The sequence below is a fragment of the Tachysurus vachellii genome, chromosome 19 (assembly GCF_030014155.1).
Source record: "Tachysurus vachellii isolate PV-2020 chromosome 19, HZAU_Pvac_v1, whole genome shotgun sequence".
Classification (NCBI taxonomy): Eukaryota; Metazoa; Chordata; class Actinopteri; order Siluriformes; family Bagridae; genus Tachysurus; species Tachysurus vachellii.
The window spans coordinates 20185467-20197966 of NC_083478.1; the positions used below are offsets into that span (position 1 = coordinate 20185467).

Here is a 12500-nt window from a genome sequence, read left to right on the forward strand (position 1 = left end):
ACTCAGACCCAAAAGTCCAGGTAAGACCAAATCTTTATACCTGATTTTTTTTTTAAACCTTGTTACTTAAACTTGTGACCGAAAAAGTTTTTTTTAGTCAAATTGCAGTGCTTAAGGGAAAAAACAACAACAACACAAAAATAAATCTATTTATTTGAATGTTGTTTTAATTTTAATTTTGCACTGGAACACTACACACTTAAAACTGGGAAACTAGCCCTTAAAAGTAAAAGTTGTAGTTTTAGTAAAAGTCTAAATAAAGAGACTAAATGTAAAGGAGCTGTTGTTCTGAGCAGCGCATACCGATGACAGGCATCTGTTCGTTTCTGTTCAGTCTGCACCTCCGGGGTCACGACAGGTTTTCCGACAGCAGGCTGGTTCGTTTGAACAATTCTTCCTCATGCCAGTGATCTAAACTTACTTACAGATTAACATAGGGCTACTTTTGTGATCACATCCACGAATGTCTTCTTTTTCTTTCTGCATCGTTAAAAACACCAGACTGTAAAACTGAATTGAATAAATAGTCCGGCTTCTCTTTATAGCTCGGTCCAGCTTGTGCAATAGAGGAAACTCAGCTAGTAGCTCAGTGGTAGCTCAGCGGTTAAGGTGTCGGACTACTGATCGAAATGTCATGGGTTTGAATCCCAGGTCCACCAAGCTAGGCCCTTAACCCTCAATTTCTCAGTTGTATAAATTGATATAAAAATGTAAGTCACTCTGGATAAGGGAGTCTGATAAATGGCGTAAATGAAGTTGATCAGATTTAAAACAAACCGGCAAAACAAACCGGTTCCTTGTGTGGATCCCTGAGCTCAGATTATTATTTTGTGTATTTCTGCCTCACCTTTCTCCTTTTTCTTCTTCTTTGTTGTCTTCTATTTGTTTTTAAAACCCAGACACATAATTGCACACAATAAACACAATAAGCTTTTAATCCTCCTGCAGACCTCGTCTGAATTCCTATGCAAATTAGGAGCGCCGAGTCAAGTTGACCTTCTCTGTTTTGACTGCTTATAAAAAATGAAGTATATATGATAGCCTTTTTTTTTTTTTTTTTTTTTTTAACCTTTTTTGTCTAACTTGTTTACAACATATTAACATATATTTTGCAAAAAAATTTTAATATTTGGTATAATAAACCTCATTAATATACAAAAATGCCTCATTTTCTAGTAAAAAAAACTGAAATTTTGAATTATTTTCACTATAAAGGCACAAAAGTTGATGCACAATTACAGGCTGGTATATTTCAAAGACAGGGGATTGTTTTGAAACCATTTTGACCATTTTTAATGTCAGTAAATAATAAAACCTGTTTTTTTTCCAGGTGAAATTGACTTGAATGCTTATGAATCAAAAATTCTACAATGATCACCATTCTGTGTGATCAGCTTACATTTGTGACATTTTACACTTGTTATGTCTATTTTGCCTACCAGATGCCATCGAATCACCCAAAAACAGGCTACACACACACACACACACACACACCACTCAAAAACATGGCATAATTTCTTGTGAATAAAACTTCCTTTACACCTCTTATGCTTTTTATTATATTTAATTTATAAACAATAAACCTCATGAAATTATGCCATGTTTTTGAGTAAAATAAGCAGAAATTATTAAATATTATTTTGGACCACTGGCTGGAGTATGTCAAACATCCCCAGGCCAAAGCTGACTGATGCAACTAAATTCATAATTAAGAGAAAGAAATCAAATATGATTTGAATATGAAAACACAACATGTGTGTGTGTGTGTGTGTGTGTGTGTGTGTGTGTGTGTGTGTGTGTGTGTGTGTGTGTATGTGCGTGTGTGTGTGTAAAGCTTGTTTGTAGAAGAAGAAGAGAAGAGAAGATATTGTCCCCAGCTGGACAAATGCATATAACAAGTGTGAAATATTTACAAATGATTGTCTTTGTTTTTTTGGAGGCCCAATGAATTGTAATGCCCAATGCCTGTGTGTGTGTGTGTGTGTGTGTGTGTGTGTGTGTGTGTGTGTGTGTGTGTGTGTGTGTGTAAAGCTTGTTGGTAGATCAGATTTTGCTCCCAGCTGGACAAATGCATATAACAAGTGTGAAATATTTACAAGTGATTGTTTTTGTTTTTTCTGGAGGCCTAATGAATTGCAATTACAAGCAATGCCCAATGCTTGTGTGTGTGTGTGTGTGTGTGTGTGTGTGTGTGTGTGCGCGTGTGTGTGTGTAGCATCATTTCGGTAGATCATATTTTGCCCTCTGCTAGGCAAAGGTATATCAAAAGTGAGAAATATTTACAAATGTGAGGCCTAATGAAATGCAATGCCCAATTTGTGTGTGTGTGTGTGCATGTGTGTGGTGTGTGAGTGTGTGTTTTGGGTGCGTGTGTTAGTGGACATTTTATGTGTGTATTTTTGTGTCTGTATGTATGTTCATTGCGCTGAAAAGGGCAAAAGTGTGACCTATTGCCCCACTAAATGTGGCAGGGTCAAATTGACCCCGTGCTCTTGAGAAGGAAAGTATTTATTTTACAAACACATAGTTCAACGAAAATAGACAAAATTAATTTTACTTGCAAAGTTCATCATTTGGAATAATCCTGTTAAATTTCAGGCAAATATGTGGAAGGAAACCCAAGTTATGACACATTAAACTTTCCAGCCAGGTCAGATTGACCTGAGGTCTGCAGAAGGGTTAATTGACTTTAATCATTACTTTTTCTTCCCTTAGCATGTCTTCACATTCCAGCTCGTCCAGCTCGACACGAGGCGACGTCGTAAATGCGGCAGGCAGGTAAAGACGCACTGTTTTTTTAGATCAACTGCTAACGAGAGGGGGCGCTCGAACACAGGAAACTCTGTCTTTGTTAAAAACACTCGACATTTTTTATTATTAGGCTTCAAACATGTGGTGGGTCTTTTATTCAGTGTCCTGTGTACATTAATATAAAGCTGTAATTTGCAGCTACAGGACTGGAGGAGCTGCTGTTACAGAAATCACTTCAAAATAAAATGTAAAAAAATCAAGAAACGCATTTGAAATTTTAAGTCATGTATTAAACTGGTGAATAAATATTTTTATGGTTTCCTGTGACTACTTTGATTATTTGTCTTACTACTAGATCGACAGTTAATGATATTATAAATCTGCTTTGAGATTTTTATATTCATAATAAGATCAATATTAAAATTCATGAATGAAATTTATATGCCTTTTCTTCTACTTGACACGAGTTTGCTTTACTTTGCCCTCGTTAGACGTTCCGCAAGACCGGGCCGCTTCCCCTACGTCAGGCCCAATGCGAACACTGAGACGCCGATACCGACAATGCACAATGAGACAACCCGTAAGCAGCAAAGAACTAAGAGCTAGTCAAGTCACTTATGCGCATATTCGAATGAACTTATCTCTTTTTATTTTCATTTTCTTCTTCTCTCTCTGTCCCAGCTGGTCAGTTATCAGTGCGTTCTATAGACCTCCTCAAGACCAAAACAGGCCAGAATCGCCTGGAGCATCACACGGACCGATACCAAAGCGAAAACCTTATTATCCGTCGAGGGCAAAGCTTTCAGATGTGGATAGAGCTCTCACAAGCTTTTAAACCCAAATCTGACAGACTGCACCTCGAGCTCAGGCTAGGTAAGGTGTAGTTCCTATCTTCACCTTAACCTTAATCTTAACCAACAATAATGTGTGAATAAAAATCTGACAGCAGATATTAGTGCCTAGAAGTGCCTACAGGGATGTGCCACAGAAAAAGGTTCCACCAAATGTGTTCCCAGGAACCACCATTCATTCATTCATTCATTCATTCATTCATTTTCTACCGCTTATCCGAACTACCTCGGGTCACGGGGAGCCTGTGCCTATCTCAGGCATCATCGGGCATGAAGGCAGGATACACCCTGGACGGAGTGCCAACCCATCACAGGGCACACACACACACACTCTCATTCACTCACACACTCACACACTACGGACAATTTTCCAGAGATGCCAATCAACCTACCATGCATGTCTTTGGAAACCGGAGTACCCGGAGGAAACCCCCGAGGCACGGGGAGAACATGCAAACTCCACACACACAAGGCAGAGGCGGGAATCGAACCCCCAACCCTGGAGGTGTGAGGTCGAACGTGAGTACCCGGAGTAACCCTAACCACCATGATCCTGATAATTATGACTATGTTTAAGAAGAACAGAGGAATCCAGTGGTGGTGGATCGGTACTCGGGCTGGGGGATCTGTACTCCAACAGTAGTGTACTTTGACGACTAACACATTTGTTTGGGTGTGTGTGTGTGTGTGTGTGTGTGTGTGTGTGTGTTACAGGCCTTATGCCAATGTTATCACGAGGCACGCTAGTGACTGTTCATCTAGTTGAAAAGTTAGAGAACAAGAGGTGGGAGGCCAAGATTATCGAGCAGAAAGACACCAGGATAAAGCTGTCCGTCAGCAGCCCACCGACTGCTCCCATTGGTCGCTACGAGCTCAGTGTGATAACATGGACCCCGAAAGGAATCAACAGGTTCAGTCGCAAGTCTGAAAATGATATCTACCTCCTGTTTAACCCCTGGTGTAAAGGTAATAATAATAATATTACCAATTAATAAAGATATGACACGATCATGACTTCCATGAATTCTACATTTCCATTATAACAACATTGTTTCCTTGTCTGTTATCTTCAGACGATTCTGTGTTTATGGATGAAGAGAACGAGAGGAACGAGTATGTTATGAATGATGTGGGGAAGATCTACTATGGAAACGAGAGTCAGATTGGGAACAGGAACTGGAACTTTGGACAAGTATGTAGCATGTCTCATTCTCATCTTATCGTATCTACAGACAGTAAACTGTACCGTAATGTCCCATTGCTGTCGCTTGTCACGGTGTGTGCAGTTTGCTGATGGGGTTCTTGCAGCATGTCTGTTCATTCTGGAGAAAAGTCAAGCGCTCTCTTCAGGTTGGGGAGACCCTGTCAATATCACCAGAGTTGTCTCAGCCATGGTGAGTGTCTTTACAGCCAAAAAAACAGGGCCATTATTAATGCTACATATTGTATTCTTAAACATAACTAAAAACGTCCCTCAGTGTTTCTGTGTGGGATGTGGTAGCTCAGTGGTTAAGGTGTTCGACTACTGATCGGAAGGTCATTGGTTCGAATCCCAGGTCCACCAAGTTACCACTGCAGCAAGGGCCCTGAGCAAGGCCCTTAACCCTCAATTGCTCAGGTGTATAAAGAGTGTCTGCTATATGCTGTAAATGTACAGTAAATGTCTTATTCCTTGGTGCCAGGTCAACTCTAATGATGATCAAGGTGTGATAGTAGGGAACTGGTCGGGTAGCTATGACAACGGGACTTCTCCATCGTTGTGGACCGGCAGTGTGGAAATTCTGAGGCAGTACCACAAAGCTAAAGGAAAACCTGTTAAATATGGGCAGTGCTGGGTCTTTGCTGGGGTCACCAACACAGGTGGAGATCTTTTTATACTCAAAGTTGTTCTGTAGTGTTAGTTACTGGGATTATTGTGTTTTAGGTATTGTATCTCTCTCTCTCTCTCTCCCTCTCTCTCTGTCTGTCTGTCTCTCTCCCTCTCTCTCTCTCTCTCTCTCTCTCTCTCTCTCTCTCTCTCTGTCTGTCTCTCTCTCTCTCTCTCTCTCTCTCTCTCTCTCTCTCTCTCTCTCTCTCTCTCTCTGTCTGTCTCTCTCTCTCTCTCTCTCTCTCTCTCTCTCTCTCTCTCTCTCTCTCTCTCTCTCTGTCTATCTGTCTCTCTCTCTCTCTCTGTCTCTCTCTCTCTCTCTCTCTCTCTCTCTCTCTCTCTCTCTCTCTCTCTGTCTCTCTGTCTGTCTCTCTCTCTCTCTCGCTCTCTCTCTCTGTCTCTCTCTCTCTCTCTCTCTCCCTCTCTCTCTGTCTGTCTCTCTCTCTCCCTCTCTTTCTCTCTGTCTCTCTCTCCCGCTCTCTCGCTCTCTCTCTCTCTCTCTCTCTCTCTCTCTCTCTCTCTCTCTCTCTCTCTCTCTCTCTGTCTGTCTCTCTCTCTCCCTCTCTCTCTCTCTGTCTCTCTCTCCCGCTCTCTCTCTCTCTGCTTTTGTTCATTCTCTCTTCATCCCCAACCCAATCCCAGTCCTCAGGTGTTTAGGCATTCCCACCCGCTGTGTCACAAACTTCAGCTCTGCCCACGACACGGACGTTTCCTTGACGACCGATGTGTATTTTGATGAGAAAATGAGGCCGATCGAGAGCCTCAACAACGACGCAATTTGGTACAAACACACATTGTTCTCATTTCCCAAATTTAACAGCCGTTATATGCCGATGTTCGTTCTGAAGTCAAAAAGAAAGGCATCTGATCAAACCCACACCTATACATTTTTCCCCCTCTGCAGGAATTTTCACGTGTGGAATGAAACCTGGATGGCTCGGCCTGATCTACCGGCTGGCATGGGGGGGTGGCAGGTGGTGGATGCCACGCCTCAAGAGACGAGTCAGGGCACATTCTGTTGTGGCCCCGCCCCTGTGTCGGCCATACGTGATGGACTGGTCAATGTCAAATACGATGCCCCCTTTGTCTTTGCTGAGGTAAGGACACATTTCTCGAATATAGTAACAATGGAGTTGTCAGTACTACCACGACCAGGGCAAGCCAAAGTCTTGCACCAATGAGCAGGCTGTTTTCCTGCAGAAGAAACTCTCGGATGATACCAAGACCGTATCTGGTGATGCCAAAGACTGTGACATATCCAAGTACAAATGGAAAATGTCTCAAGCCTGGACTAGAGACTCAGGCTTCTTTATTTAGTATTCATTGGATAATTAAGGGCTTCTATTTGGAAACATTGCTCCTGGAAACTTTGCTAACCACCCACACACATACCCACACCCACACCCACACACACACACACACACACACACAGTGGTAATAATTGGATATATTTGCATCTTTGTAGGTCAACAGTGACAGGATCTACTGGCAGAGGAACATTGATGGCACCTTCACTCAGACCTCCGTTCAGAAGAGCGTTGTTGGCTGCAACATCAGCACCAAAGCGGTCGAGTCTGACCAGAGAGAGGATATCACACACCTCTACAAACACCCAGAAGGTGTTTAGACACTCTTTAGACATTTTAAAAAAAATTCTATTATTTTTTTATCTTTTTCTTTTTCTTTTTTTGGGTCCTAACTTTCTGCTTACCATCATTAGGGTCTGATGCTGAGCGAATCTCCGTGGAAACCGCTTCCCGCTACGGCTCCAAGCCTAACACTTACACCAGGGCTGTGGCTTCTGATGTCACATTACAGGTCGCCCTGAAAGGGGCCGGGCCGTGGGTGGGAGAAGACGCACAGCTGTCCTTCATCCTGAAAAACAGCAGCATTGAGAAGCGCAGTATTGAGCTCTACTGCCAGGTGGCGATCATGTACTACACCGGAGTGTTAAAGGGCACAGTGAAGAAGGATGAAATAGCGGTGAAGCTCAAATCCAGTGAAGGTAAGAGATTACTTTGCATTAAGACATTAACAAACGTACAAACGTGACACTTTTAGTGCTAGTCACAGTAAGGTTGTGTGTTCAAATCCCAGGACTGCAAATGATCCTGAACAATGATCTTTCTTGATTTTCTTATAGTTCAGACACTAGATTGGACCCTTCCATATGACCTGTATAAGGAGAAGCTGGTGGACCATTCGGCGCTGATGCTCACCGTGCTTGGACGTGTCAGTGAGACCAAGCAGGTTCTAGCGACCAGGTTCAACTTCCGCCTGCGTACGCCCGACCTCGTCATCACCGTACGTCCGCAAGTGACTCACATGTTTTTATTTTACTTCCAGGGGTTAAAGTTCACTTCAGATGTTAAGGCAGTACTATGTGGAATTTTTTTTTATTAAAATCTTGAAGGTCAAATGCAAACGTTCTTCTTTAAAGGAACATGGTTTAGGTTTGCAGTGATTTTGTTATAGTACCCCGAAGTTCATTCATTCATTCATTCATTTTCTACCGCTTATCCGAACTACCTCGGGTCACGGGGAGCCTGTGCCTCAGGCGTTATTGGGCATCAAGGCAGGATACACCCTGGACGGAGTGCCAACCCATCGCAGGGCACACACACACACTCTCATTCACTCACACAATCACACACTACGGACAATTTTCCAGAGATGCCAATCAACCTACCATGCATGTCTTTGGACCGGGAGAGGAAACCGGAGTACCTGGACGAGACCCCCGAGGCACGGGGAGAACATGCAAACTCCACACACACAAGGTGGAGGCGGGAATCGAACCCCCAACCCTGGAGGTGTGAGGCGAACGTGCTAACCACTAAGCCACCGTGCCCCCCCACCCCGAAGTTAATATTCCAAGAAGAATAGTGGTTCCTGAACTGTTTTATTCCTCATACACAATGACGATTTCTGTTCATTTCCCTAAAACAATTCATTCCTGGTCTCCTAGTCGTTCCCTTGCCAGCCTTTCGTTTCTGTCTCTCTTGTCTTTAATACAAAAAAATGGTCATCTTTATAAAACTCCTCTGTCCTGAAGACCTTCCTGTGGAGCAAAACATATTGACTCTTCCAAAGCTCTGACACACAGAGATTCCTTCCACAAATGTTAAACTCATCCACATGAACGGTCACAATTTTTAGTTGATGTTAGTAGAAAATAAAATGAGTGTTTTAATATAAACCAAATCTACTGATCAAAGTGGTGTTCAATATAATCAGTCAACACCTTCTGACCAATCAGATTCAAGGAGTCATTAGGGTGGTGTTATAAGCTGGAAACAGAGTCTTTATAATCATAACTTAACAACTTTGTGCTTGTTGTCAGGTTTACATTAAACTAGGGACGAAGAGTAACGAGGATTTATTTACAATTCTGCTTTACAGCCTGTAGGAGACGCAGTAGTGGGGAAAGAGATGGCGGCTAATATAACGTTTAAGAATCCGCTGCCGCGCATCCTGAAGAACGTCATGTTCCGCATCGAGGGCTTGGGCTTGATGAAAGCAAACAACATTGCCTACGGGTAAACCACACCAAGCATTTCACTTCAGTTCCAACTCATATCCAGTTAAAGGTCCAGTTTTTTAGTCTGCAGCTGAACTCTTCTAATCTTTTAAGTATTATTTATAAAAAGGGGTTGCAAAGTGGCGGAAAGTTTCTGGTAAATTTCCGGTAAATTGAATTTCCGGGAACTTAATCTGGGGAATTTTGGAAATTTTCCAAATTGGAAACTTTACGGGAATTTATGGGAATATACAGGAATTTATGGGAATCTACAGGAATTTATGGGAATTTACAGGAATTTATGGTAATTTACAGGAATTTATGGGAATTTACAGGAATTTATGGGAATTAATTGGAAATGTATATAAACTATATCATATACAAACATAAATAAACATTTTGTTTGGTCATAAGCGGACATGCATGCAAGGTAATGACGTCTTGACTGATTTAATTGTAAGTAGAACTTTAACTGATTATTTCATTGAGTAACACAAAAGCATAATAAACATCATTATGCTTGTAATAAACATAATAAACTTAATAATTGTAATAAACATATTTCCCTATGATTGCTGTAACATGAAAGCATCCCCCACCCTTGGCCTTCTAAAAAAAGTCCCAATCAATGTGTGTGTGTGTGTGTGTGTGTGTGTGTGTGTGTGTGTGTGTGTGTGTGTATCTGTGCATGTGATAACACTCCTAATTTACTGCTTATTAAGAGTTAGTAAGGTAGTTATTAAGTTTACTGTAGGTATTGGGTACAATTAAGAATAAGGATATATGATAATGAGGTAATGCAGAATAAGGCATTAATATGTGCTTAATAAGTACTAATAAATAGCCAATATTCTATTACTATTCATGCTAATAAGCAACTAGTTAAATGACCCTAAAATAAAGTGTTACTGTGCATGTTATGGAAGAATGTAAGTACATACAGGGGGTTTGGCCTCAATGGCCCTCCAGTAAGCAGTGTGCTGTGTGCAAGTGATCGAGGAACGCAGGGTACAAATTCAACTTAAATTGCATTAAATTTTTTTAACTACATTTAAGTTCCTTGTTATAGGCAACTCTGCATTTTTAAAAAAAATTCCCAGTTTATTTCCATATATTCCGTTAATTCCCATGGAAAGTTTCCAGCCTTGAAAATTCCCAGAATTTTGCAACCCTAGTTATAAATAATTATAATAATTTGTTTTTGACATTGTGTCAATCTTTCCTTCTCACCCAGTGACGTGGGCAGTCTGGCGACCATCACACACACAGTGAAGTTCACTCCTACTGTATCTGGTCTGAGGAAACTTCTCGCCTCTCTGGACTGTCAGCAGCTCACACAGGTTCACGGTGCTGCCGACATCCTTGTCATGGAGAAGTGAAGCGAGTTGGAGAGCATCGTCTCGAGCGCATCGTACACTCTGGTGCTACGTCTAACATATACAGATGTCATGGTGCAGATGAATAGCTTTCTTCCTTGGTTCTGATTACACTTTTATTAGTTACTGTACAACTCAGAGAAATCCAGTCTGAAGTACATTCATGTCTAACATTTAATTAGATCTCATTTTGTTTATTAGAGTATTCTGGTTAAAAAGAATTACGCTTGTATGCTGTGCTCTGGTTTGTTTTCTCCACACTGATGTTTGCACTAAATCTGTTGGAATAAACCAGATGAAGAAAAGACTCGTGTTTGTCCTGATTATTATGAAGATATGATTTGTGCTAACTGCATGATATCTGGGCTACAGACACTGTGAGATGATGATGTGAGCAACAAAAGAAATCTTCACACACACACACACACACACACACACACACACAGACACGAACATATACATACACACACACAGACACACACACACACACTGTGAGATGATGATGTGAGCAACAAAAGAAATCTTTACACACACACACACACACACACACACACACACACACACACACACAAACACACACTGTGAGATGATGATGTGAGCCACAAAAGAAATCTTTACACACACACACACACACACACACACACACACACAGACAAACACACAGACACACAAAGACACTGTGAGATGATGTGAGCAACAAAAGAAATCTTTACACACACACACACAGAGACACACAAACAGACACTGTGAGATGATTATGTGAGCAACAAAAGAAATCTTTACGCACCCCCCACACACACATACACACACACAGACACACACAGACACTGAGATGATGATGTGAGCAACAAAAGAAATGTTTACGCACACACACACGCATACACACACACACACATATACACACACGCACTCACTCACACACACACATACACACTCACACACATACACACTCACACACACACACACACACACACACACACACACACACGTATGTAAACATGCTCATGCCTCTGTACTACACACTCATCACTGTGCTGTATTTCACATTTTACTCCAATCTTAAGAGCTAAAATAAAATCCTTAGAGCTGATGGACTGACTCATCATCAATTCTAAACTTTAACATATAATCAATTTATTAATCACTACTTTTGTTTGAAAAATATTTTCATTACAAAAAAAAAAGTGTGTGTGTTGTTGTGTGTGGGGGGGGACGTTGGGGTGTGTGTGTAATGTTCGGGTGTGTATCTGTGTGAACTGTTGGGATGTGCAAGTGTGTGTGGTATGTTGGGGTGTGTGTGTGTAATGTTCGGGTGTGTATCTGTGTGAACTGTTGGGATGTGCAAGTGTGTGTGGTCTGTTGGGGTGTGTGTAATGTTGGGGTGTGTGTGTTGGTGTGTTTTTCTGTTTGGTATGTTGAGGTGTGTGTGTAAGCGTCAGCGTTCTGTTACACCAGTGCAATGAAAACAGACTTATGGGACATTTTTATTCAGTGTAAACAAACGAATGATTTCCGTTGTTCTTTCAGTGTGTGTGAGACGTTTGTTTGTCCCTCTGTCGATGATCTTACACTGAATTTTAGTGTCGAAGAGAAATCTGAGCTGCTTTAGATGAACAAACACTCGGAGCATCTCAGAGAGCAGGAATGTGTTTGATATCAACATTTACTCTGAACATACAAACATCTGTGTGGAGAAAAAACAACTCATTCTTTTCTATGAATAAATCGCTTCTAGTATTATAGAGAAAAACAGAAATAGTGATGAAACACTATAAAGTCCTGAGTGTCTAATGACATATGAGCTTCGTATTAACACCACTGTGGAGTGAGACGTGAGGAAGACGTTCAGTCATCAACATGGACACAATAAAACAGGAGGAAACAACAATTCTGAAGAATCCGTGCTCGTCATAGACTTCCTAGTACACATGTTATAACCTCCTTAATCTTTTTATCTCTGTGTTTTTACTCAGTTTTTACTGTTATGACATTTCCACACACATCACCAACACATCTCCCCTGGGTGTGGCACCAAACAGACCTCCAGGCACCACATGCCTGAACTCGCACATTTATTCTGTGACTTTTTTAGTGTTTTCTAACCTCTGCGTTTTACGCTTGATAATTTTGTGCCA

At 41.4% G+C, this 12500-nt stretch overlaps 1 protein-coding gene across 1 annotated transcript in view; it reads left to right on the forward strand.

The window, feature by feature from the left end:
- The window catches only part of LOC132862015 (protein-glutamine gamma-glutamyltransferase K-like), a 10700-nt gene extending 28 nt beyond the window's left edge, over positions 1-10672 (forward strand). Inside the window, exons 1-15 of the mRNA XM_060893828.1 lie at positions 1-20; positions 2716-2778; positions 3243-3331; positions 3433-3624; positions 4317-4568; positions 4676-4794; positions 4889-4996; positions 5285-5462; positions 6112-6250; positions 6374-6566; positions 6935-7088; positions 7190-7474; positions 7613-7773; positions 8872-9008; positions 10224-10672. The exon at positions 1-20 is cut by the window's left edge and continues 28 nt beyond it. Of these exons, the coding sequence (XP_060749811.1) occupies positions 2717-2778; positions 3243-3331; positions 3433-3624; positions 4317-4568; positions 4676-4794; positions 4889-4996; positions 5285-5462; positions 6112-6250; positions 6374-6566; positions 6935-7088; positions 7190-7474; positions 7613-7773; positions 8872-9008; positions 10224-10368 (2214 nt within the window). The 5' untranslated portion in view covers positions 1-20; position 2716 and the 3' untranslated portion in view covers positions 10369-10672. The remainder of the gene's footprint in view (positions 21-2715; positions 2779-3242; positions 3332-3432; positions 3625-4316; positions 4569-4675; positions 4795-4888; positions 4997-5284; positions 5463-6111; positions 6251-6373; positions 6567-6934; positions 7089-7189; positions 7475-7612; positions 7774-8871; positions 9009-10223) is intronic.
- Positions 10673-12500: the final 1828 nt, after the last annotated feature.